The sequence below is a fragment of the Melanotaenia boesemani genome, chromosome 13 (assembly GCF_017639745.1).
Source record: "Melanotaenia boesemani isolate fMelBoe1 chromosome 13, fMelBoe1.pri, whole genome shotgun sequence".
Lineage (NCBI taxonomy): Eukaryota > Metazoa > Chordata > Actinopteri > Atheriniformes > Melanotaeniidae > Melanotaenia > Melanotaenia boesemani.
Genome location: NC_055694.1, coordinates 11,751,228 through 11,776,758, shown reverse-complemented (window position 1 = coordinate 11,776,758; position 25,531 = coordinate 11,751,228). Strand labels below are relative to the sequence as shown.

Sequence of the window (25,531 nt, the reverse complement as noted above, 5' to 3'; positions counted from 1 at the left end):
TTGAACTTCTTGTCAGACTGCTGTAGCAAACCCTATCCGGTTATTGTGGCGGTCAAACTCTGTGTAGTATCGGGCAATGAAGTTGGCTCCTAAAATCCAGATGGGACCTGTAGGTGGCGGCACATCCAAGCCTCTGAAGGTGACAGTGCAGACGTCCCCTTCAATCTGTGACTGCTGGAGTCAGAAAGAACAGTTTTATCACTAGAAGCCACTAAAATATGTAAAGCTAATAATAATAATCAATCACAATGAAAGTCTCTTTTTAAAAACAGTTAGGCATTTGCTCTTGTTCTTACCCATAAGATATAATCCTCATGTGTGAGTGAGTATTCTTGGCCTCCCAAATGAAAAGTGACACTAGGCAAAGTTGTGACAGCGTCACAGTTGATTTTGTACTGGTGGTCAACAGAAAGTAAAAGATGATGACAGGTGAGGAATTTTTACAGAAGACTGTTTTTTGTAGGAAATTGTGTTGCATGTGTAAACCTTACTCCACTTTCATCCAGCCGAGCTCCGATGGTTTTCATCAGGACAGACACAGAAGAGGCCGGGCCTGTGATGTAGGAAGATCCCGTGTCAATTACAGCTGTGCAGCCCTCTGCACAAAACATCATCTCCATCCCGACAGAAACACTGATCGAATGAGAGAAGACACATAACACAAACCATGTGGTTTCTGAATGGTTGCATGCATGCATGGGCACACACACAAGCACACACACACATATGCAATATTGATATAACACAAATATCTCACCCCTTCATGGTAACTTCCCATTTTCCCACCTCTCTGGTTTCCATATAATTAAAATTCCCAGTGTAGTAGTTTGGGTCAGTCCCGCCGAGGACCAGCTCTCCCCCAGGAGAATGTTTTGGATCCCTGGCAGCAATAAAACAATCATGGAAATATCAATAAATGAGCAAACTGGGCACAGGCCAAGGTGCCTGGGGGTTAGATTGGCCCTGGGTTTCTGTTTAAAATGCCTGTTACCATTAAATGACTATTGGGAGATGCACAAAGGCTCAAAATTTTTAAATATAAGACAAAAAGAAGATAAATGACCGCAAAATAGTTGACCTGACCGCAACTAAACTAATAAAACCTCCGCAAAGCATATTTCAACCACAAGCAGACTTAAAATAAATCTGTCTCCTGCAGACATGTGTCATGGAGTCCATGTCTCATAATTTGTCAATGCTGTGCATATTCTCTGTGTCATTGTTGATGTCAATGATTTATTTTGTTGAAAAAAATATTGAGCAGATGTTTAATTCTTTATCTCACACCTTTAAAGCTTTCTACTTAGTGTAAGATTGTTTTCTGCTTTGTTTTTCAGACATACGTAATAGATGACTGAGAAGAAAAAAAAAATTATCCATTGGTATCCTTTCATTTCTTTCACACCTCGCAGCATTTAGTGTTTTCTTTTTTTTTTAAGGTCAAAAAATCTTGATTTTTATCTAAAGATAAGTTCTGGCATCTAAAATAGTTTTTGTCATTTCATCACATTTTATTTCAACATTCTAGCATACATGCTGTTTTGTTATTAACAGGTACATCTACTTTGCTCCAGCAGCCTTTTAAGTTTACATAATGTGAGGTGGATTTTACACAAAATGATGGAATATCTGCTTGAACGTACCTGCTGTAGTACACAGAAAACACTTGTTCTTTGAGGACATGCTGGGACATGATACGGTCAAACACTGGAGTTATACCATCAATGGCCATGTTGGGGTAACCCATCCCCAGGACTCCATCAAACTTGGCAAAGATGAAAGGCATGGCAGACAGAGAAGTGGCTTCAGCAAATACTTGCACCACAGGAATACCACCAACCTGCAGGGATCAAACAAATCGAAGATCAAAGGTGTAACGTGGTAAAGGGGAGTTCATGCTGCGAAGTAAAAAGGGAATACCTCTGATTTATAGGTATAAACTTTCAACTCACCACAACCACATCTTCGCTCAGAAATCCCCTGACATTTCCAGAAGCATACTGGATAGAAAATCCTGTGCCATTCTCAACATAAGTGTGGGATTGCGAAGCATCATATCTGTTGTGGGTAACTACAAGTTCAAAAACAGTTCACTTTTAATTCATTTGAAAGTTTAATTAAAAATTTTGAAATTAAATAAACTATTCTCATTGAATTGTGCAATGCAGTAGCTTTAAGTAAAAAGCATTCTCCTTTTCATGGACATTGACACTTACAACAGGCGGTGGAGAAAGGTGAGCAGCGTTGTGAGGGCACCCACAAGTTGGAGGAACCTGTGTCAAACACCACGTTGAACATCTGGGCTGGAGAACCGATGCTTATTTCTCCAAAGTACTGAGTCTAATGAGAATAAACAATATCCCATTTTTCATGCTACAGCATTTAAATATTAAAAAAAATTTAAAAAGGAAAATTCCCTTGTGCAGTAATCCACAAATGTAGTTTGAGGTTATGAAATATGATGTTGAGTATGACTCGCACACAAAGTTCCAATTCAAAGGCAAATGAATCTGCCGTTTACTTGAGAAGACATTTCAACACTCGTCCAAGAGCAGAGATGAAGGCTTTTGGATGTGTAGGCCCCTTTAACCCTCAAGAAGAAAGCAAATCAAGATGCTTTCAATTTAACACATCCTGCTTTCCTTTTACCTGTAGTACCCTTAACAGAACAACACATTTTTGGTAAGTTTAAAAAATGTTTCTGTGAATAGTTAATGGCACATAAAAAAGTCTCACATCAAAGTAGTTGGTTAGTGGTGTGGGAACAGTCCCGTTGTTGGTGTCAACTGTGCTCATCTGGGACAACTCAGTAAACACCTGCTTTGTGGAAACACCCATTTGCTGCAGCGTCTCTCTGACGGATGGCATCTTCTTCAGGGGGATTCTAAAAACAGAAAAAAAGAAGAAGAAGAAAAAAACAACAGGAAACAGTAAAGATAAATATCAAGAGAAACGATGGATGTGATGCAACAGACATGTTAAAGATTTCTGTGAAGGTATATTTTTCATATATCTGACACATGTGTCTGGTCATGGTCCCAGTATGAGAATGACCCTATAATAAAGTACAGATGTGCTTTGCTTTCAGCGCCTAGCCAGTAAAATGAATAAAAAACAGATGCTAAGACAATGCTGAAATCCCTGGCTTTTGTAATGAACCAATAAAACACATTTGTCTTTATTTGTTTAGTTGTACATTGTCACTTTTGCTGCTGTATGTTTTCTCTTAACTGCTGTAAGACACTTTAAGCAAAGCAGGAGATATAAAAAGCAATAAGTGTGCTACCTTCTCAAAGCATGGCTCGTGGTCACTGTCAGCGATAAAGCAGTCAAACACATCCAGTAATTCCACAAAAGAGTCATAGTGACTTCTCTGGCAGCAGAAGGAAAATCCACGTTTATTGAATTCGTTTGTGAAAGCTGCCTATCGCAGTGTGGTGTCTTGTACCCTGCATGTATTTATACTCTGTGCTCTTTGCTCTCACCCATTAGCTACTGGATGTGGACTTTTCCTGGAGGTGACCACTTGCAAACAAGCATCAGTCACACAACCCCTCCTGTGATAAAGGTCCCAGAGAGAGATCTGAACTCTGACCCTTTGAAAAACACTGTGGACTTAAAGCTGGATGCAGAGCTTTGCAGATTGCTGACGTATGTGAGCTCAACACATTCTCTGCAGGGCTGTGAGAAGAAGAGAAAACTAGAATTTGCTGCTACCACAAAACAGCTGTGTGAATGCCTTCTTCTCTTAAATGTGACCTGCAATGCTTGTCCTGCTTATGCTGATGTCTTAACAGAAGAAGCTGTAGAGTTGAAAGGCAAATTGGAACGATATGGAGCCTAATGTGGTTTTGACATGTTTAAAATGTTGAAGTCATCATGAGTCCTTGCAGAAGCCATAGAGGTAAACAGCACTAAAATAAGCAGGAAATGTGGTAAGGTTTTGAGTTTGTGAGATATATACACGCACATGCTTGGATTACTGCAACCATACAACCCCAACGATTAGTTGCTTCAGTTTGGTCTATTTGCAAATAGGGAGAATAATGTGCTCCAGTAAGCACCTTTTATTGAAATCAACACAAATATTGTCTCTTACAACAAACTTGTGCCATCTAATTAGCTACTGAATTGCATTTTCTTACCTTTTTTAATAGAGTTGCTTCAGTGAAAGTATAATTGCATATAGCCTTACTGATGGTGCAACTTGGGTGCTTTGTGGCTCCACCCACAAATCAAGGTTAGTAAGATCATTTGAATGTCCTTAACAGTTTCATAAAATGCTTTATAATTTGCCTGAAGGCATTCACACAGTGAGCTAACCCACAGTAAGCTGTCAAAGCAGATTAGTTAGATTTTTTTTTCCGAAACTGAAATACAAGTCAAATGAAAACTCAGAATCTGGAGACTGTGCTGAACACAAACACACTGTTGATCTAATCTGTTGTTACTTCAATGGATGGTGTGACTGACCAATTTGATGAGAAAAAAAACAAACAAACAAGTAAATGTGCTTGATGTAATGGTTTAAATATACGACCATTTTACATTGCTGATTGCAAAATTCAACAGTACAAACCAGGAAGGAAAAAGCAAAAACCTAAAAAACAGTGGGAACACAACACTGATGTAAAATAACAACAAAACTAGGAATAAAACACTTCAGATAATGCAACAAAACTAAAATAAATACTTCTGAAAATACAACATTAAAATGTGAAACATTATATTAAAGTAGTCCATTTCTTTAGAATTAAAAACACATTAAAACTCACATCACAACATACCAGAAAACAAAACAACAAAACTTAAAAACACAACAGTGAAATATAAAACACAATACAGTAAAACAAGATAAATTACTTAATTAAAACAAACAAAGTACTGCGCTTGGGCAGATTTGAGCACTTTGGCCCCCTCCAATGAAAGCTCTGAAAGTTAATCTGATTTCACTCATCTTGTCTCTTGTTCTGTTGCTTTCTCTTTTTCGTTTCCTCCACCATTAATGTTGCTGGTGTTTTATTTATTTATTTAAAAAAACAACATGGTGCATGTTCAAAATGGCCAATGTTTTAAGTAGTTCTGGTCTGTGACACGTTGCCATAACACAAAATATAGCTGCCAAGTGATGACCGTAGCTGGAACAAATGGCTGTAAAATGCAGTTTATTAGCCTCAGGACATTGTATTGTGAAATGTTGATAGGTCTTTGGTTTTGTTGCGTTGTGCACTTAAGCAGAATACAGATTTTTCCTTTGGATGGCTTCCTTTTCCCACACCCATCAGTTCCTTTCTCTGTGAAGCTGACACGTCTACACTCTTCTGTTGCAAAGTTTTCTACAGCTTATGCACCCACTTAGCACTGATTTTAACAAAACAGATAAAAGGGGAAGTACAACACACATTGGTAGGATCAAGTCACAGTCTTAGATAAAAATCACTGGCTTAAGGCAGAGCCCATGTTGAGTGCATTATGCAGTTCACAGGAATTGGCAGTGTGCTGTATTTTCATGCGTACCTCCTGCTGCTAGGCTCAGACTCAGCTGAGCTTAATACCCATCCATTCTCTGCTCATTCTCCCTGGGTTCGTATCCAGCCTGTCTGGATAGGGTGGAGCTAATGCAGAGGCTAGAGGTCATTCATTAGGATCGAACAGTGCTTCTAAAGAAAGGTAAACTACTTACACAAAACAGGGGCAATTTAGCAAAGTAAGATTTTCGCTAACAATTTGTCAACAGTGGCTACTATTTTTCATTAGAAACTTTCTAAAATAATATCTCAAATGACAGGGGTTAAATAACATATATACATACATCACAAATTAGATTAGCGGGAGTTCTCTTAACTTAGCTTTATAATGAGTTATAGCTCATTGTTTTGACGTTTTGGCTCATTCTTTCTGCTGTTATAGGGATGTTGTCAGCCACATCAGGCAGCTGTTTTCAACAAAGAAATCTCTAAAGACCTTCTGTACACGACCTACTCAACATCAAGTAGCTTACATAAGCACATCACATGCAAACTTTTGGATGTTTTGCTAACTCAAAAATACTACTTAGTTCAGTATAAAGACACATTTAACTTAAATAGCAGCACTAAAAACAACATCTATACGTCATTTATTATATAATTCTGATTTACAAGCAAGTTTTGATAGCAGATTACAGACATCTGACTTCTTGACCTATGTGGATAAATAGATACCCGTACGTTTCTTTCCCACACTGCAGAGACAGACCCATGCGTCACTCCTGCATGGCCTCCCACCTCTCTGTAAGTCCACACTACTGGTGGGCATGGGAAATGTGAAATGAAAAGTCTCTGTAGAGGTGATTTATTATTTTATTTATTATATTTTCAAATACCATTAGCATTGCCTTGATTGAGTCAGTACTCTTTTACTCAGTCAAGGCAATATTAATGGTATTTTAAAATATAATATATTTATATTATACTATAATATCTAATCTTTGGCTGTATAAAACTCTTTAACAGAATTGTAAATGTTGTGAAAAAGCTGATTAAAAATAAACTAAAGAAAATGGTTGTTATAGAGGGTGCAACAGATGAAACTTCAAATAGGTTTGTGCAGACAAACTCACACCTGAGGCAGAATTCACTGAACCTGTGGGGTTAAGCTATCTCTTGTGATAAGAAAGACGTGAAGTCGAGCAGTGATTGTTAGCAGAGAATAAGACTTAAAAGAAGTTATCTATCAAACAAGCCTGACTCCAAAATTTACACTCCCCTTTAAATTCTGAAGCTGGTCTGAGCATCAAATACAAAATCATGTTTTTACTTAATTATAAACAGTTACTTTCACATTCCAACACATAAAAGCAACAGTGAGCAAATTGCTTTTTTTTTTTTTTTTTCGTCTTGTTTTTTAATTTGAATTGAATAAACTTTGATTCCATCTGGATTTAATATGCATGAAATTGTGTGGGCCTGTCTTCCCAACAGGAGGTGAGAAATGCTACAATTGAGACCAAAAGAAGTAGTATAACAGCATATGGTGTACACAACAGTGTGGTATACAAATTCCAAGTTCACATTCCAGTATAATAATTTTATTTCTAGGATTAATTAAACTATATTTATGTCTAAATCCTCTCTTGGATGTGGATATAGACCTTTTTTTTTTTACATATGCATGCTGTACTGCTTCAGGCCAGCAGAGAGCAGCATTATACCTTTTTTTAAGGGAGTCAATCAGATTTCTGTTGGTTTGTGACTCCATCTCAGTACATGAATACAATTTTAAGCTTTTATTTTCAACATGCGAAAAGGTACATGTAAAACCAAAACTTAAATCCTGAAAATTAGGATTTTTTTGTTGATGGATGCTGTTCTTATAGGAGATAACTTTTAGTACTAAATAAATTTAGTTTTGACTTTGCACTAAATTCCAAAGTAGTTGATGCAATGACCTCATTACTTGGTAATGCTAAGCAGAGTCAAGTGCATATAATTAGAACAAATAAAATGAGACAGATTTCTTAGGGATATCAACAACAGAAACATCACATAGTATAAATAACACTTCTTCTTTGCCTTTCAGCTTTTCCCTTTAGGGGTCGCCACAGCAAATTATCTGCTTCCATCTATCCCTATCCTCTGCATCCTCTTCTTTCACATCGACTACCTTCATGTGCTACCTCATAACATCCATAAATCTCCTCTTTGGTCTTCCTCTAGGCCTCCTGCCTGACAGTTCCAACCTCAGCATCCTTCTTCCAATATGTTCACTATCCCTCCTCAGTACATGTCCAAACCATCTCAGTCTGGTCTTTATCTCCAAAACATCGAACACATGCTGTCCCTCTGATGCACTTATTCCTGATCCTATCCATCCTTGTCACTCCTAAAGAGACGCTCAATATTTTAGTCTCTGCAAACTCAAGCTCTGCTTCCTGTCTTTTCTTTAGTGCTACTGTCTCTAAACCATACAACATTGGATCCCTATCATTCACACACATATATTCTGTCTTGCTTTGGCTAACCTTCATCCCTCTTCGTTCCAGGGCATACCTCCACCTCTCCAGCTTTTTCTCCACCTGTTCCCTGCTCTCACTACAGATCACAATGTCATCTGCAAACATCATAGTCCATCGAGATTCCTGTCTAACCTCATCTGCCTATCTGTCCACCACCAAAGCAAACAAGAAGGGGCTCAGAGTTGATCCTTGATGCAGTCCCACCTCCACCCTGAACGCCTCTGTTGTACCTACAGCACACTTCACCACTGTCTTACACCTCTCATACATGTCCTGTACCACTCTAATATATTTCTCTGCCAATCCAGACTTTCTCATATAGTACCACAGTTCTTCTCTCTGTCATATGCTTTGTCTAAATCCACAAAGAAACAATGCAGCTCCCTCTGACCTTCTCTGTACTTCTCTATCAACAACCTCAAAGCAATTATTGCATCTGTAGTACTCTTTCTTGGCATGAAACCATACTGCTGCTCGCAAATGTTCACTTCTGTCCTCAGTGTAGCTTCCACTACTCTTTCTCATTACTTCATTGTATGGCTCATCAACTATATTTCTCTGTAGTTGCCACAACTCTACACATCTCCCTTGTTCTTAAAAATTGGTACATTTTGCTTCCATTCTTCAGACATCTTCTCACTCTCTAAGATCTTGTTGAACAACCTAGTCAAAAAACTCTATAGCTACCTCCCCTAGACACCTCCATACCTCCACAGGTATATATCATCAGGACCAACTGCCTTTCCACCCTTCATCCTCTTCAATGTCTTAACTTCATCCTTACTAATCTTTTCTACTTCCTGGTCCACAACAGTCACCTCTTCAACTCTTCGTTCTCTCTAATTTTCAACTCTTCAAAGTACTCTTTCCATCTTCCAATCACACTTCCAGTATCTGTCAGTACATTTCCAACTCTATCCTTAATCACCCTAACTTGCTGCACATCCTTCCCATCCCTATCTCCCTGCCTTGCCAACCTGTACAAGTCATTCTCTCCTTCCTTACTGTCCAACCTAGCATACAAGCCATCGTAAGCTCTTTGTTTGGCCTTTGCCACCTCTGTCTTCACCTTACGCTGTATCTCCCTGTACTCCTGTCTACTCTCTTCAGTCCTATCAGTGTCCCACCTCTTATTAGCTAACCTCTTCTCCTGTATACACTCCTGCACTTTCTCATTCCACCACCAGGTCTCCTTATCTACGTACCTCAGAAGACACACCCAGTAATCTCCTACCTGTCTCCCTGATCATATTAGCTGTGGTTGTTCAGTCATTTGCAAGCACCTCTTAACCACCCAGAGCCTGTCTCAACTGTTCTCTAAAAGCCACACAACACTCTTCCTTTTTCAGCTTCCACCACTTTGTCCTCTGTTCTGTCTTTGTCTTCTTTATCTTCCTCACCACCAGAGTCATCCTACAAGACACTATTCTATGTTGTCTGGCTACACTCTCACCTACCACTATTTTGCAGTCAGACCAAATTTTATTTACACCTTCCTTAAGTGACATATTAAAATATCAAAATCATCTAGTCCAGCTCATTTTATTAGCTATGTAGAGTCACTGTTGAGTCTTTTTACTGTTCTGCTCTTGTTGAAAGTCCCCTTTTCCACACACTTTGGCAGAAGTTTTACAAATCTGTTTATTTACACAGCATGTGAATGAGGTAAAACTAATGTAGACAGAAAAAAATGTTTAATTAAATATACATTTAAAAAAATGTAAATGTAAATTAAATGTAGCACAGTTAAACATCATACAAGCTACAACAAACTAAATTAGCTAGAGGCATCTATTTCAAGTCCATAAAGACCCATATACCCAAGTTGCATAATCACTGGCATTTACCAAAGTCCAATACACTCAGCATTGACACAATGATAGTTAAATGAATACTCCACCCATAGACAATGCGACCATAAAGGACTCTGAGGTGAAGATGGATCCAGAAAACTCACAGCCCAACTGCTTCATGTGCTTTCCAAACAAAAATGAAGAAAATTAAGATGGCTGCATCAGGGTTCAGAGGTTAAATAAGTTAGGTAGCCACCGTCAACCCATTACATCCACTGGTTGGGAGATGATCTGCTCTCTCGCTCAGTTCACAAGCCACAACAAGCTAAATACAAGCTTAAAATAACAAGAATGCATGACGTATTAAACTGTGTCATTATTTCTTTAATTAAAACAAAGCTAAAATCCAGAAGCTGTGTGTGAAAACAGAAGCTCACCCTTACTGTTATCAGAGGAATTAGGAATGTATGTAGCAGACTGGTGTGGTTCATCAAATGCACTTGCTTAATTGATCATCAGCAAACTTGAACTCCTCTTGAAAGACCTTGTTTTGGCGGTATGTTGGTCTGGAGCATTCGTTATTCCACAGTTGCACTGTTCACAAAATATCATTTGAAACATTGAGAGCTGTTGCCAGTCTTCCAAAGAGTGGTCAACCCTGCAAGTTCATTTTAAGTTTAGACTGCAGTACTCAGAATCTCTGAACTATAAACAATTACTAACAAAAATTATAAACAATTATTTGTGAAACCTCAATTAACTAAAGCAATATAGCAAAGGAATGGCTAAAAGTTTCAACACAAAGATGTGAGAGACTGATAACATCAGACAGAAAATGATTAATTCAACAGATTGCTGCTAAAGGTGGATTTACAAACTACTGAATCACATGATGTACTTTTTACACACTACTGCATGTTGCCTTTGTTTTGGTTAAGTATGTGTTGTGTCTTCTTGACCACCTGAGGTTGTATTGTTCCAATTTTACAAGGACTAGATGATTTCCTGACTCATAATACCGTGAAAATGAGAATGCACTTTATTTTTAACATGACTTTAAGTAGCATGAGGTGCACATAAAAAAAGGCAAAAAACACAAAATAGGACAACATCCTGAATTATTTAAAAAGAACAGTAAAACATGCTACATGAAATACTTAAAACAAACAAGGTTTTGAAATTACTTTAGGGAGAGAGAGAGAAATAGAGAGAAAGAAATAGATCACCTATGCCTCTATATTTAGAGAACACACTCGGCTGCACACATCATCATCTCAAAATATTCAGCTGACCAAGATGCATTTAATTTAAGTTCCATACAGCTGATTTTAAAATAAAGAAAAACACATCGAAACTACTAATTAGCTTCATTAAAACAAGTTCCTCTTGAAAAATTTTTCAGGGGTATAACTTATTTCTCTCATCTGCTCCATCTCTACATATCATGTGGAATATATTATGGCTTACCCAAGAAAGGTATCATGTTAGAATGTGTGGTCTGTGTCCCATGAAGAAGCATGACTGCAATTCCCAGAGAGCTCCATTAAGAAACAGGTGCTCCTTACAGACACAAAACATCTGGTGGTGAACAAGAAACCATGGCAACTGCACCTGCTTTGCCACTCACTGTTGTGACACAACAGCGTCTGCCTGTACAGGTAAATATTTGATAGCAGACTTCTGCTAGGTTCATGCATTTTGCTGATTCATACTTTTTTTTTTTAAAGATAATACCTCCATGTGTATGCCCTTTACCACTGTAACAATGATTTACATGACAGGTCAAAAATAAAGCCAGTAAGAAAAATTTATTAAACACCCAATCAAAAGTGAGTTATTAAATGTTATCACTAAGTTTAAAATTAGTCTTCAAAATCATGCACATGTGTTTTCTGGCTTGTAAGTGAACATGTGTGCATGTGGCTCTTTGCGGTTCTGTGCACAGCATCAGAAGATGAAGATGCCAAGTGCAGCCAGCTGATTTAAACGACACTCAGCTGTAGCAGCAGTGAAGACAAACTGATTCAGTCAATGAGAGAGCAAAGCTGTGGTACAAAGCTCTGTGAAGCCAACTAGTTCAAAGTCTGTCTAACACCAGAAACAAGGCTACTTATGCTGCTGGCAGTCAGAACACACAGCTTGCCTTACTGAAATACCCTGCAATCTGAAAACAGATACTTTGTTAAATGAAGGCATGTTTTACTACCAACTGCACTGACATTTCACCAGCAGTCCTAAATGTGCAGCTCAGATTTCCAATTCTTCATTTCTTACATCCAATATTACCAGTCTTGATACCACATTTTTTACTTGTAGCCAGCTATTTTAAGTAATAAATGTAAATTAAAGACCAATGTGAAGTTATTAATTTAGATGTCATCGCTCAACACTGAAAATCTTAGTAACAGGGAACTTTTTTAAAGAAAAATGACACATTTAGTTATTTCTAAAAAGTTGCTACCTTTATGGGTTTTTCAGTCCATGATCACCACATTGTTACATCTGAATGTGCATATAGTGTGTACATTCAACATAACACAATATTAAATGCTTTGTGAGTAAATAAAATAATAAATTTTTTTATTCTTTCATTCATTGTCTGTACTGCTTAGTCCAGTTCAGGGTCGTGGAGGGCTGGAGTCTATCCTAGCTATTGGCAGGCGAGAAGCAAGGTACACCCTGGACAGGTCATCGGTCTATCGCAGGGCAACACAGAAAGACAAACAACTACTCACACTCACATTCACTATAGGGAGAATTTAAAGTGACCAATCAACCCAACATGTCTTTGGAAAATTAATAATCCTTTAAATACAAATACAATAAGAAAAACTCCTTGTATACCTCAAGTCCTCCATTCAAAGCAATCTTGTAAAGTACCGCCCTTACAATTAGCAAGATGTAAATACTAACCCCGAATGGGATGTTTCCATTATAGTAATCATACTGAGGTCTTTCCTTTAAGTCACAAAATCCTCGTATAGTTTATGCAAGGGGGTTTAATTGCATGTTAAATACAGTGCTTTCAGTCTAACGGTGACTTTAAAGGTGTATTCCAGGCAAACAAATTACAAGTCTTTCTTTCTTTTCAATATGCTTAGTATGCTTAGTTAACAACACAACAACACTTCAGTAACACTACTTAATATATTATTGGATTCAACAATCAAATAATTAGCCAATTAGATTATGCCAATTAGAAATAAAAATTATTCTAGTTGGCGAAAACTATATATATATATATATATATGTGTGTGTGTGTGTGTGTGTGTGTGTGTGTGTGTGTGTGTGTGTGTGTGTGTGTGTGTGTGTGTGTGTGTGTGTGTGTGTGCCTTATATAAATCTGGCCTTTTTGACAGTTTTAGTGCAATAAAATGAAAACAAGTGACTAAAAATTTGCAGGATGGCCTTTTTCATCCATGTTAAAATACTTTAATTTAACCACATGGGAAGGCAGTTTCTGTAAACTCTGTCAAATATTAAATTGCAAGGGAATTAATCTCTTAAAGTTGTTGTTAATTTGCAGATAAGTGGAGATTTTCTGGATTGTGTGCACAGGATATCCTCAGAAGAAAGGAGGAAAAAAGAAAGAAAAATATGGCCTTTTTAATTGCTTAGTTTTGTGACTTCCTGGATAACAAGTGTGCACATCCTTCACACTCACCAAACATCCTCTTTGTGTTGTTCACAGGCTGACTCATCTTTACATCAGATAATGGCAACATTCACTAACACCTTCAATCTGATAATGTGGTTACTTACTTATCAGAGATAAAAAAAAAAAATACTGGATAATAAAGTAGTTAATTTAGTATTTCAGTGTGTGCTTGTGAGGCAAAGACATTCTGTTAGCTTCAAAGTAAGTTGGTTTGTCTGTCTCCACTATACTCTAAACTGAAGGCTAACATGCTTGTTTGAGAAGTGAGGGACAGTCAGCTAACATGTTGGATGCAGTAACAGCTCTTTCCCAACACACAAATGTACATATAATTTTCCCACTTTTCTTCTGTCCTCACTAATCTTTTTTTCAGGGAAATTTGGATGAGAGGTTTGATTCTTTTTTTTTTCATTAAGTATAAAGTAACAGCTAGCATTCACTTGGCTTATAGCTTAAAAATGTTATTTCTTTGTTATAACTTTAACTAATCAACACAGCAATGTTCGGATAGAAAAAACAATAAGTTTTTTTTCTATGTTTGTCCATTCTATGTTTGTCCATCTATCTATGTTGCCCATTCTCAGTTAATGGCTTGCAATGTGTTAAACTCCACCCTTAAGGATTAAATAGACTGGGACCACAACAGAAGGGTCCTTAAAAAAACAGTAGCTTCCAAAATTTGCCTTTGGAAATGCAAAAAAAAAAAAAAAAAAAAAAAAGCATCTCATCCTGTCCCAAGCCGACCCCATGGTAGAAACGGGGCTTTATATCCTTAGATTTATTTATTTATTTTTTATGAAAGCAGAAATAAGCAATAAAAGATGTATTCATTTGCTTACACAAAGCATGATTAACTTAACACCCAATAAAACAAGCTGATTGAATCCTTTTCATTGCGAGTAGTGGTGTGTGTACCCTCAGTGCTCTGGGTGCAACAATTCAGTCACACTGGAGCTGTGTCCAACAAGCCTGTACAGTGCAATAATAAATACACATGACATTAAACTGCATCCTGGACTCTATGACTCTTTTTTGCATATCAGTTGTTGCCCCCAGTTTTTACATCCTTGTGTTAGAAGTAAAGAAATGTGTTTCTGCAATGAAAACAGAAACTGTGCACACTCTGGCTGCCTTTGAGCACAGCACTCTCACTGAACAAAGTATTGTGTTCCCATCAATGCCAATCAGAGCTAAAGCTGATAAATACCTGTGAATACTGTTATATCCTTTAAAGTGGAGCTAAATGTTTACTAAAAAAAAAAGTTTCCACTCAATCAAATGCCAAAAGTCTGTAGTTGGTATCAGGAATTTTTGGCCTGTGGGAAAGAGGCATTGGAGATTTAGAGCTTCCAGATAACATTTACAATATGATTACACCCTGTGTCACTGAATTAACTGTCTTAATTTGCTGGAGTGAATATGCCTCAAAGGCAGAAATGTCCTTTACTTTTCAGTCACAACCCATGAGATTTTAACAGATAGGAGATTAAAATAGGAAATGGGAAATGCATCAGACTCTCTAACATTCACCAATATCAAGCAGAACTGAAGGTTTTACATGTTAGGTAATAGTTGCTCCATTTAAACATGTTCTTATTCAAACAAGACATCAGAATTTGACTCAATTTTATGTCTGATTCATTGGCTGAGTTGGATTGTTTGTCTTCTGTTTTGAACTGTGGGTAGAGGTGGAAAAAAGTCTCATTATCTTGTTTGGTAAAATATTTTTAAACAGAGCATGAGGTCTTTGGATGATGTGAATCTCGTGGCTGGTAATAAAGTGTATCAGACTGGTATCCTGTGTGTCAGCATGGGAAAAGGAAATGTGTTTGCATTAACAGTTAAGAGAAAGCCTTGAGAAAGATGTGATGACTCAAATAACTTAAATGAAGAAAACACAAAGAGACATAATTACAATCACGAGCAGCACTGTCTTTCATTTGGAGTCATTTTTCAAAGTGCTTTTAAAGGTAATTCAAAATTTAGAAGCAAAAACTTTAACTTATATAATATTTCTACCGACAGCTGCTCTCAGCATACTTTACACACTTTCCTGACAGGAAGATGAGTTGTCTGGGGATGTAATGAATTTAACTGTCTCTTTCGCCCTGATGCCAACATTTTTATCATTCCAGGCATATATATATAGAGTTTAGATTACCTTGAAACAACAGCACTTGTCAAGGGATGAGATCTATTAAGCAGGCATTTTTTAAGCTGAAATGTGAGAGACTGAAGGATTTTTAGAAAGGGCCTAATTGTGAAAGGAATTTCCAAAAATGAATGGAGCAAACTGTAAAAAAAAAAAGGGAAGAAAAGTGTCAAAACTCATAGTGTTCATAAGTTACAATGTGGTGACCATGCAGACCCCTGTCCAGAGACAAATGAGCATGCAATGGGCATGTAACCAACAAAACTGCAGCATAAGAAGCCATCTGACTTATTATCTAATTTTCTCATTCATCATTCTAGATGGTCTGTGTCAATGCTGTTGTTGAACTCTTGGTCTTAACCTTGATGTGGATTTTACAGCATCAGTCACCACAAACAATACCTAAACAGTGTTGCAGACCACATACATCCCTTTATAACAACAATATTCTGTGATGGCTAGCTGATGGCAGTGGCCTCTTTTTAATAATGGGTGACTTGAGAAACATGATTTGAAGGAGTTGGAGTTTCCAAGTCTCTAAATCTCCCAGATCTCAATATGACTGATAAACTGATTAGATGTGCTCAACACCTCACAGTTTATTTGATGTCACATTGTGTTGCACACCACAACACAGTCTTGTAAATTTGCGGTCTTGGACACATCTTTGACAGTCTACCAGCTCTTTGTCACCTCTGTTAAATGTTAATAAACACCATGCAATTCTTGCTTTGTCTTTTATGTACAGAACCAGTTGGTAAACAAAACTTGTGCCACCATGAGACTGAATTAATATTGTCAAGCATAAACAGAGATCCTTAAGAAAACCCCCAGATTCAGCCAATTATTAATAACTGAAATCTTTTCACTTACACTTGATTAATTGTCAATATGGAAAATAATTTTGCAGTTTAAAAAAAGAACCTCAAACCTGTACTATATAGTACTTGCTTGCAGTTTTCTCCTATCACAAATGTTCATGAAATGTAAACATTTAGACAACAAGCAACACACCAATGCTCCACTCTGGGATTTGGCATTAATCACTAACTTTAGATTTTTTAAAAATCTCTTTTGTCTGCTTTTCAGACAAAAGTCAACACAGGCCAGTTTGTGCTGCTGCTGCTGCTGGAATAGTCTTTGCCTGAATAATTCAATATTGCTCACTGTCTGTTCCTGTACTGCATTGTTAAGAGTCAGTGAAGGGGAAGGCTCAGTGCACGGGGACAGGCCTTGTTTTCTGTGCCTGCAGCCAAACGTGCATCTCTTATATAAGTGAGGGGGGTGAATAACCAGAATACAACATCCACTGGATAAAAACTGATGTCACTTTGTCATCATGGCTCATCTTCAATTCCACTCCCCTTTATATGTTGCCCAATGTCACTAATGCTCTGATTTAAATGAGTGTTCAACACTGCCGCTATAAACAGATCTCTGTTTGGATATTTAATTTTCCATAATTCTGTCATTGTTGTCAGTTGGTTATCCTGCCTTTACAGCTTTATCTTCCTTACAACTACCCCCACACTCTCCTCGGTCTCCCTCTAAAGAACAAAAGTTATTTTGCTTCATAAACATCATGAATGAGCTAAGTTAGTTTGTGGATGTAAACGCTGGGCAATATTCACACAACATGAAAAGTGAGTTCATTAAAAGATGCACACAGTGCATCTGTTGCTGGTTTCTCTGAAAGAAATAATCTGAACCTTGAACCTGTCAAACATCTGGAATATGAAGACTTGTAAGTACCTTATTCAGGAAAGCCTCCAGCCATCTGATCTTTTTCAGGTGTAAACACATCTGTTTTTCATGACTTCACACCCCACAGATGTTTTGTTGCCATCGATTTTCATATTGAGTCAATACACAAGATCTGTACCAAACTTTCTTGGCTTGTTTGAAAATTAATTGTGCTGCTTAAAAAAATTACACATATTTTAAATTTTAAATTTTTTTTTTACTCTACTTTAAACAAACCTTTAACAATGGGACTAATTTAAACACTTTCTTCCACCTCACCACATGAGCATAGACTCCAAAAACAGAAGCGACTGTGAAGTAACAAGTCCTTGAAATCTTTATGTCAGACTAAAGTAATGCCAAAATGCATGCTACATGTGGAGGTTCAACATTCATGAAGGGTAAATAGACTTTGCTTAAGTCTTTCACTTACAATTTATCAGTATTTATTTACTGTGAGTTTCTCCAGTAGTCTCTTCACTTCTTGCTATTTGTTTCCCGTGGATGTGAATCTAAGGCACTGGAAAGTTCTGATTATGGAAAAGGAACAAACTATTTATATTTGCAACCACAAACAGAGACTCAAACTGTTTGGACTCTAGCTGTGGACAAATTTAACAAACTTGTTTGAAACTGCGAACATATTAATTCCATCTGTCTCTGATAAAACACTGTGAAAGACTGCCTGGTGAAAAATGAATGGTGTATTGGAGATAACTTCACCTCACTGTCAGATGGTAACAACATCGGCACGATTAAACTAACTTGGCCTGGTGTGTGGCCAGTCCAACAATACAATTTTAAATAAGCAGCCCAACTCTCCAGCTCCTAGCATTGCATGTCTGTGGTAAAGCAGGAACAGTCAGCTAGCTAGTCATGCAGCTACATAGCATGGTAAGCTAGTTTGAGGCAAATACATCATGAACCGGAAATCAATAACAAACTTTTTAAAGATATTCACAATTCAGCATGACATAGTTATTTATAACATATAACTTTCTTATTAATGTGTCCTATTAGTCTATTTAAGCATTGCTAATGTCATGAAGTATTAAAAGGTATTTTATACACTTCTATAAAGTAGCTACATGCTTTCGCTAAACTGTTCTGACAATAATTAAATTGCTAAAAAAAAAAAGTTTGTTTTTTTTTGTTTTGTTTTTTTTACATTTCTTTTATTGGAGTGTTTTAGTGAATAAACACTTCATGTAAAGACAAGCATATGATCAGTAAAATGCTTGCCAGTGTGGTTGAAAAGAACCTGATGTCTGTACTGCAGTGCATAAGTACTTTAAGAGGAATGATTAATAAATCATTATATGTAAGAGAATATTTTGCAAAGTCAATGATAGGGTTCCATGAATAGTTCAGACTGTTTCAAGTGGTCTCTTTGATGCAGTGTGTTTGAAGTATGACAGGCACAGTTGATCAATAAAATGTTTGACCTGCTGGTTAATACTTAATTTCTGTGTATTGATCTTGGACTCACAACATTCGTGATTTTTAGCTGCTCAGATAATGTTGCCAATAATATCAACCATAGTGCCAGTTAAACAAATGGATGCTTTGTGTGAGTTGTTTCAGCATCACTGTGGGACTTACATTCTACGGCAGGCAGCTTTTAATCATTTGTAGATGCTTAGTTAACAGTTAAAGTTTAACCTTGTCATACAATAAAAAGATACCGTTTGATAAATTAAAGTTTTATTTTTTATTGTGATTTTTCAAATTTTGTGAGAACTCTGCTGCCACACAACATGAGGAAACCCTGAAGTTGAAATTTTGTGGAAATTCAATATAAAGTGTTCACAAATCATACGGAAACTGACTATCAACCTCAGTCATTGTCTCTATGTCAATACTGATAATGTCTTGGTCTGAGGGCAAACCGAGAATGTTAATATCCTGTTAGCTCAAGACCCTCTGGATTAAATTTTAATTTTAATTTAATTGCATAAATCTGACAGATTTCAACAGCCTGACTGGAAAGGTGTGAGTCTGTGAATGACTGACAAGATATAGCACAGATGTAGCATCCATGATGACTTTGTTTGATTCCAGTGTGACATAAATGGAAACTTTCTGGAAAAAAAAATAAAAGAAAAAGGAAAAGTTAAAGTTGAATAATTTACTTTTTTATGCTCATTCTTAATGTCTTCCATAGCTCAGGCTGAGCAGAGGTCACCTACATATGTGTGTGTGTGCATGTATTGGGCCTTTACAGTGTACAACTGACAGCAAATTGTTGTCCAAATATTCTGAAGATGTTAATACAACTGGGAGAAAGTGTCATGCATTTTCTTTTTTGCGTGTCATTTTCTTGGGTTCTTGATGTCTGGCAGCCCTTTTTAATCTTTTTTGCAGCTTGTGAGGTTATTGTTGTTTTTTTTTTGTTTGTTTGTTTGTTTGTTTTTTTTACTTTTTGCAACTTAAACTAAGAAAATCATGTTGAATGTTTCCTTATTCCTTGTTTTTGGGCCACAGATTATTGGCAATAAGCTACATTTTGTGACCACACCCAAAAGTTAAACAGTTCTTATAAACTGAAGAACTGACATCTGTTTTTTGTCATTCAGTATAGCACATATAGCAGGTAATGGTGTGAAAAGCATTGATTTTTATTTTTATTCATGTACATTGAACCATTACAGATGATGCCAATATGTATTTAGTTTACAGATGGCTATATGTTCAAAGCTTTTGGAAACAGTCTACATCTCACTAGACAGAGCACAACAGTGCTCTGGATTTGTGTCACATTCAGTAGCCTGCAGCCATTAGTTTCCTCCACTAAGAATGTCATGTGACATGTGACTGGCAGAACGGAGCCACTTCTGCAAAACAGAGCAAATGACCGTCTTATAGGCCTATGCTTTGTTTTACCATGATCTTAGACACATACAGTAAATGTGTGCAAACCAAGTTAATGTAGACTAGGAAATAAAAAGAATGATTATTACATTTTTTGTCAGTTTGAGAGAAATAAACTGCAAGCAGGAGACACTGAAAACTCTGCTCTAAACACAGAGAAAAATGGGATGGAAAGCTGCCTTTCATGCCCTGCTATCCAGGCCACTGCCCTCACAGTGGTAGAGTGCCAGTTACTGTACTTTATCTGGACAAGCAGGAAACACAGAGAGCCTGTTTTCCTTTCCAGTGCCATGTGTTTCTCACCTGATCCCTCCTCGCTGTCCAACTTGCTGGAGCCCCAGTTATTTGCACTGCTGCGGATAATGCAATTGTGCACATTGCGCGCCATAAACAAGAACTCTTTTTGCCACTCTAAAAACAAACTGGTTTTGTCAGAGTAAACATGATTGAATTATTATGTGTGAAATTTAAAAGAAAAACAAAACTTTTAAGTTTTCATGTTATCAGGACATTAGGATCTAATATCAACTGGCATTTAAGACAAACTGTGTTTGTCAAAAAAAACTTGAAACAATGAGTCAAGTGAGAGACACATTGTTAGTGAAAACATTACAAAATAAGCTTGGGAGGTGCCTGGGGGATGTTTTAAAGGCAACCCTTTTCTCTTCCTCTGAGCAACATCCTCATGTTCATCCATCCTGCTCTGCTTCAGTTGAAAGAAGTTTTCATTAGAATCACATAGGTTACCCTGGTGCTTCTCAGAAATCTGTTTTAGGCATATTAATGAAGTTACAGCTTTATGTTTACTCCAAAACATGTTTTAAAATATCAATAACAAGGTAGGCTTTCTTTGTTTGGTGCAGGCCAATTTAAAAGACAATATAAGATTCCAATGCAATATAAACCTGATGAAGTATTTCAAATAGATTAAACATAACACATTGTGTATATAATTATTAGTCTATGAATTTGATAGACGTCCCAATGTAGATAAATACATTTACATTATCATGAACACGTTTTATAGCCTATCTATTTGCAATTGGATGATAAAGATCTCAAAGTAACAATTGTAAATCAGATAATTATAGACCATTGGGTTATGTTTATATGATTGTTGCTTCTATTAAAAGGTATAAGGGAAAGATTTGCATATTTTCCTTTCCCAGTGTCAGTATTTTCAGGCAGAAGGGAACTTTATGTAGCCTCGTAAATTCACCAAATACAAATTAAAATTGAAATGCCCCAATTTTATATCAGCTTTTCCTCTTGACTGTATCAGGGGTTTTGTGTAAAGTTCTTGTATAAAAAATATGCTCTAAAACTCTTAGTCCCTGCGTGTTTCCATTATTTGTGAATAAGGACAAGCTGCTGGAGGTCTCGGGGGATTAGACGCACAGATCTCTGTAATCCGTTTGGAAACGGATGCTGGACGGGGAGGAGCTATAGGAGCCGGTAGGTGTAGGGTGGATTTTCCCTCGTGGAGTAGTAACGGGACGCATGCGCCCCCTCCCTTACAGTGTTTTCTCCATCCCCGGAGAAGGAGCAAGTAGTGAACTTGCCGTGTTACCTGCTTAAAGGCGCCGCCGGTTGCGAGAGAAAAGCGCATGTTTGCTAGAGAGAAATACTCAAAGAAAAGCGGCCGAACTCTAAGATTAATCCAGAAAAGAGTCCTCCGTGATCCCATTACGAGGAATCAGCGCGTGTGCAATTGTCAAAGATGCGGAAACAACTACAGAAGCAGCCGCAGTCTGGATTGTGATCCACTGGGGCATGCACCGAGGAAGGCATGCCTTGGCTGAAGAGAAGGGTAATAATCCTCCAACTTGGGCCCAAACATCCCGAAGTTGTCTGCGTAGAGCAATATCAGTGCTATGAATCCGCTGATTTTCGGAAATAAAGAGTTGTGTATGGACCTTATCCATAATGTCAAAAGTCATCCAGAAGAAGAACCACTGGATCACTAAAGTGAACGAGAGCGCGGTTATCCGGGACGCGTGTGGGGAGCTGAACGCAGAGCTTAGCGGCGGAGCGGAGAATGGAGAGTTTCCATATATTGGGCAAATTAGAGAGGATGCTGTGGTTTATCAGGAGGGCAAACTCTGTGAGGGGGAACTGCTGCTGGAAGTTGAGGGGCTGTCTGTGTCAGGATTACCCCTTTATGATATTTATACTTTGATCAACTGCTGCAAAGGTCCCGTCAGGTTGAAAACTGTTCGTCAAGGTAAGGATGAAACTATTGTCACCATGTGTTTAAGTAATTGAGACTATCGCTCGTAGGCTACATAAGAGTTTCGAAATCTCGGTATAAGTTGTTTTTTTTTATATGCCATGTGGCTCAAGATAACAAGCATACACACAATGTTAAAATAGGGATCCGAGTGAAGTAGGGCAGAGAAATGTTGCTCACCCTCCCTCCAGCAGCCTGGAGTCGTCTCAGGCTTTGACATGAAGCTGCCCTGGCAGTCATCCTGCCCTCATTTGCCCCAACACTAGCTTCTAAAGCCACCCCGGGTCAGATTTGCAGGGTCACAAATAGAGCCACTTACACTAACTATTAAAGCAAACAACGTGTACAGCTAGTTTATCTCTGTGCCATGTATTAATTCAAATCCCATATTTGTGGAGCTCTTCTCTGCCTTCCTGTCACATTATTTCTTTCTGCAAGTCACGTGTGCCCTGTTTTTGAGCTGCAAATAAGGATTAATCTAATTGTTGATTTTCTGGTTACCTATCCAACTTGAAGAATAACTGTACAATAATTCAATTTACATTTTTTTCCCCAAGCTTGTGCAAATTTCATTTTGAATTTACTTTGCCAGTCAGTACTAGTTTTCACTATTTTGATTAAATAACATATAAAACCTTCCAGCTAGGGCTGGACTAGGATAAAATCATGCCAGGATTCATACACTCATCCAGGCCGCCCAACTCATATAAAATACATATATGCTCACATGCAGTGGTACACACGCATGCAAACACACACAGGCTAGGTAATCACCAGTGCTCCATCCACCCATTTTCTATACCGCTTATTACAATTCAGGATCGCGGGAAGCTGGAGGCTATCCCAGCAATTAGCAGGCAAGCAGATTACACCATGGCCCACCAAATAATTCTGTATAGATCTCTATGCACACAATACTACAAGTGATCAGTCCACTTCTTTTCTCCTGCTTACTCTCATAATAAGTCTCAATACAACAGTCACAACAGGACTCCTATATTTATATTATAGGTTCATGTAAACAAATAATTTACCAAATGATCTAGATGTCAGTTTACCATAAATATAATAAGCTAACATCAATATTCGGTTCAACAGTAAAAACAAGAAGTGGCCAACAGCAACTTCGACCTGATGTGAGTTAAATAAGATTAAAAAATGTAAAAGTCAACTCTACTTAGACAAATAAGAGACTGTCCAACCTTAAGAGGGGTTCCCAAACTTTTTTATGGAGCAAACCCTTATGTTTGGCTCAGCAGGACCAACTAAATATTTCATTCAGTAAAAATAAGCCATGTCATTGCCGTGTAAGCGCAAACACATCCACAAACACACACTCTATTTGGAGTTGTTACCTAAAACATCAGACATCAGCATTTAACCAACAAGTATAAAAAGCTGCCATCACATCATTTACAACCAGATAAACACACTGACAAACTGATGAAGTCAAAAAGTTTCATCATCAGGATTTTACCTGGACTACTAAAATGTGTCTCATTGGCACAGTTTACAGCCGTTTCTGAGTTGGACAAGGACAGATGTGGACAGTATGTGTACAGGCTAGAATAGCAGAGCAGCCTTTATACCCACCTGTCACTTTAACACAGCACATAAAATTAACTAATGTTCTACCTGAGAGATACACTACTGCAACAAACTGCTGATAATTGGAAAATATCTGAAATTTTATGTCACTTGCCTGCTTCTTCCGCTGCCTTCCCTTTTTTCACGAGGTCCCTCTCTGCTGCACATTCATCTTTTTATTCTGAGTCCATTTAGCCACCATGTCCCTCTGCATCTCAGGTGTTCCGTCTCCACGCTCTTCGCTCATGTTGATAATTTAAAAACTATTTATATCACAGTTATTTTGACCAATTGGTATAATTACCAAGTAACATGTAACAAGCAAAAATAGTTTTGTCTGTGCACAGGTATTAGTGCCAGGCAGACCAATCACGCCCACCGATGCAATGCACCTAATTATTTATTTACTTATTTTGACAAGCAGGCCAGTTAAGTCAGGCCACTTTGGGCCCAGGCCACTGGTAATTGTCCCGCTCCTCCAGTGGGCCAGTCCAGGCCTGCTTCCAGCTGCTCATCCCTCTAGAAAATATTGTTGAATTTATGTGAACAGAGGGGAAATGCTCATATGGACAGCAGTTTATATTTGTGGAGGTGCTGCCTGTCTATGAGGCAAACTTGATCCATTGCATCCACAGCCTGCTGCATCTGTATCTGTCTGTGAGGCAGCCAGAGGGACAGGGAGACAGCTTTAGCTTCAAACTGGTTCTGCAGTGAATTGTCATCCCAGTTCTGCCCAAATCTGCATGCTATTTCATGCCCAGGTGAATAGTAAAATAAATAAAAACTTTAAGTCTGTCTGCACACATTCACATTCAGTCTCTTGTTTACAGGTACAGCTTGCAGTGCCTCCTCTCTGGGGAAATCATTAACAGTGTTATATAACTGTTGTTAGTGCAACATCTTTGCCTTTGTACTGTATGTCCATAAGTGGCTCCACAGTAATGATCTGACCTCTGAAACCAAAGTCACGGCCCATGGGACAAGAGCTCAACACTAATGCTATTGTGTGTTTGTAGGACAGGCATTTGTTTGACTTTTAATCAGAACAAGCTGCACCAAAGGGAGATTTTTAATGTCCACAAAAAGTTTTTTAGTTATGAACTTTCAATGAAACACATTATGCTTCTAAAGAGGGCTGCAATATCCCGATCATTGACATAAGGGACATTCTGGTCCATCTGTCATTAATTTCTGGTATGAGTCAGCAGATTCTCCGTATATAATTAAAGGAGAGGGATATTCTTCGATTATCGGAGTGGGTTATAAGACCTCTATTGTGCCTTGCAGTCTGTAGAGCTCCTATGCATGGATGGTAAGGGTTAGGAATCCAAGCTGTCCCAGACCAGGTAACAGGCTGCTGGCACAGATCAGGTCTCTGTCCTTTTCTCTCTGAGAGCTGCAGGTCTTATTACTTGAGACCACAGGACCTCAGTACTGTAGTTAAAAACACTATCAGTATGTGCATGGCGGACTGAGTGTTGTGGTGCCCACAGGTTTGTTG

At 37.9% G+C, this 25,531-nt stretch overlaps 2 protein-coding genes across 14 annotated transcripts in view; one reads left to right on the top strand and one right to left on the bottom strand.

Annotated features, from left to right (window-relative positions):
• Positions 1 to 12: 12 nt before the first annotated feature.
• ren (renin) lies at positions 13 to 8,101 on the bottom strand. Its single transcript, XM_042004338.1, has 9 exons — positions 8,031 to 8,101; positions 2,737 to 2,884; positions 2,217 to 2,340; positions 1,953 to 2,071; positions 1,644 to 1,840; positions 758 to 880; positions 492 to 633; positions 297 to 395; positions 13 to 174 (listed from the first exon to the last, which is right to left on the bottom strand). The coding sequence occupies exons 1-9, from the start codon at positions 8,099 to 8,101 to the stop codon at positions 13 to 15; spliced, it is 1,185 nt and encodes a 394-aa protein (XP_041860272.1).
• A 13,639-nt stretch (positions 8,102 to 21,740) lies between these two features.
• LOC121652095 (membrane-associated guanylate kinase, WW and PDZ domain-containing protein 1-like) overlaps positions 21,741 to 25,531 on the top strand; it is a 98,528-nt gene continuing 94,737 nt past the window's right edge. For 6 of the 13 annotated variants that reach the window (XM_042004657.1, XM_042004656.1, XM_042004660.1 and 3 more), the window contains exon 1: positions 21,743 to 22,437. In XM_042004657.1, the coding sequence (XP_041860591.1) occupies positions 22,140 to 22,437 (298 nt within the window). In that variant the 5' untranslated portion in view covers positions 21,743 to 22,139. Of the gene's footprint in view, positions 22,438 to 25,531 lie in introns of all 13 variants that reach the window. The other 7 variants (XM_042004650.1, XM_042004651.1, XM_042004652.1 and 4 more) reach the window with 2 other exon arrangements.

Excerpts from the sequence above, each read along its gene's own strand:
- ren (XM_042004338.1), bottom strand. The coding sequence starts at position 8,101 with ATGTTTGCAGATGACATTGTGATCTGTAGTGAGAGCAGGGAACAGGTG. Across the intron at positions 881-1,643 it reads TTTTCTGTGTACTACAGCAG|GGATCCAAAACATTCTCCTG; the intron begins GTACGTTCAAGC and ends TATTGCTGCCAG. Across the intron at positions 634-757 it reads TGGGAAGTTACCATGAAGGG|TGTTTCTGTCGGGATGGAGA; the intron begins GTGAGATATTTG and ends TCATTCGATCAG.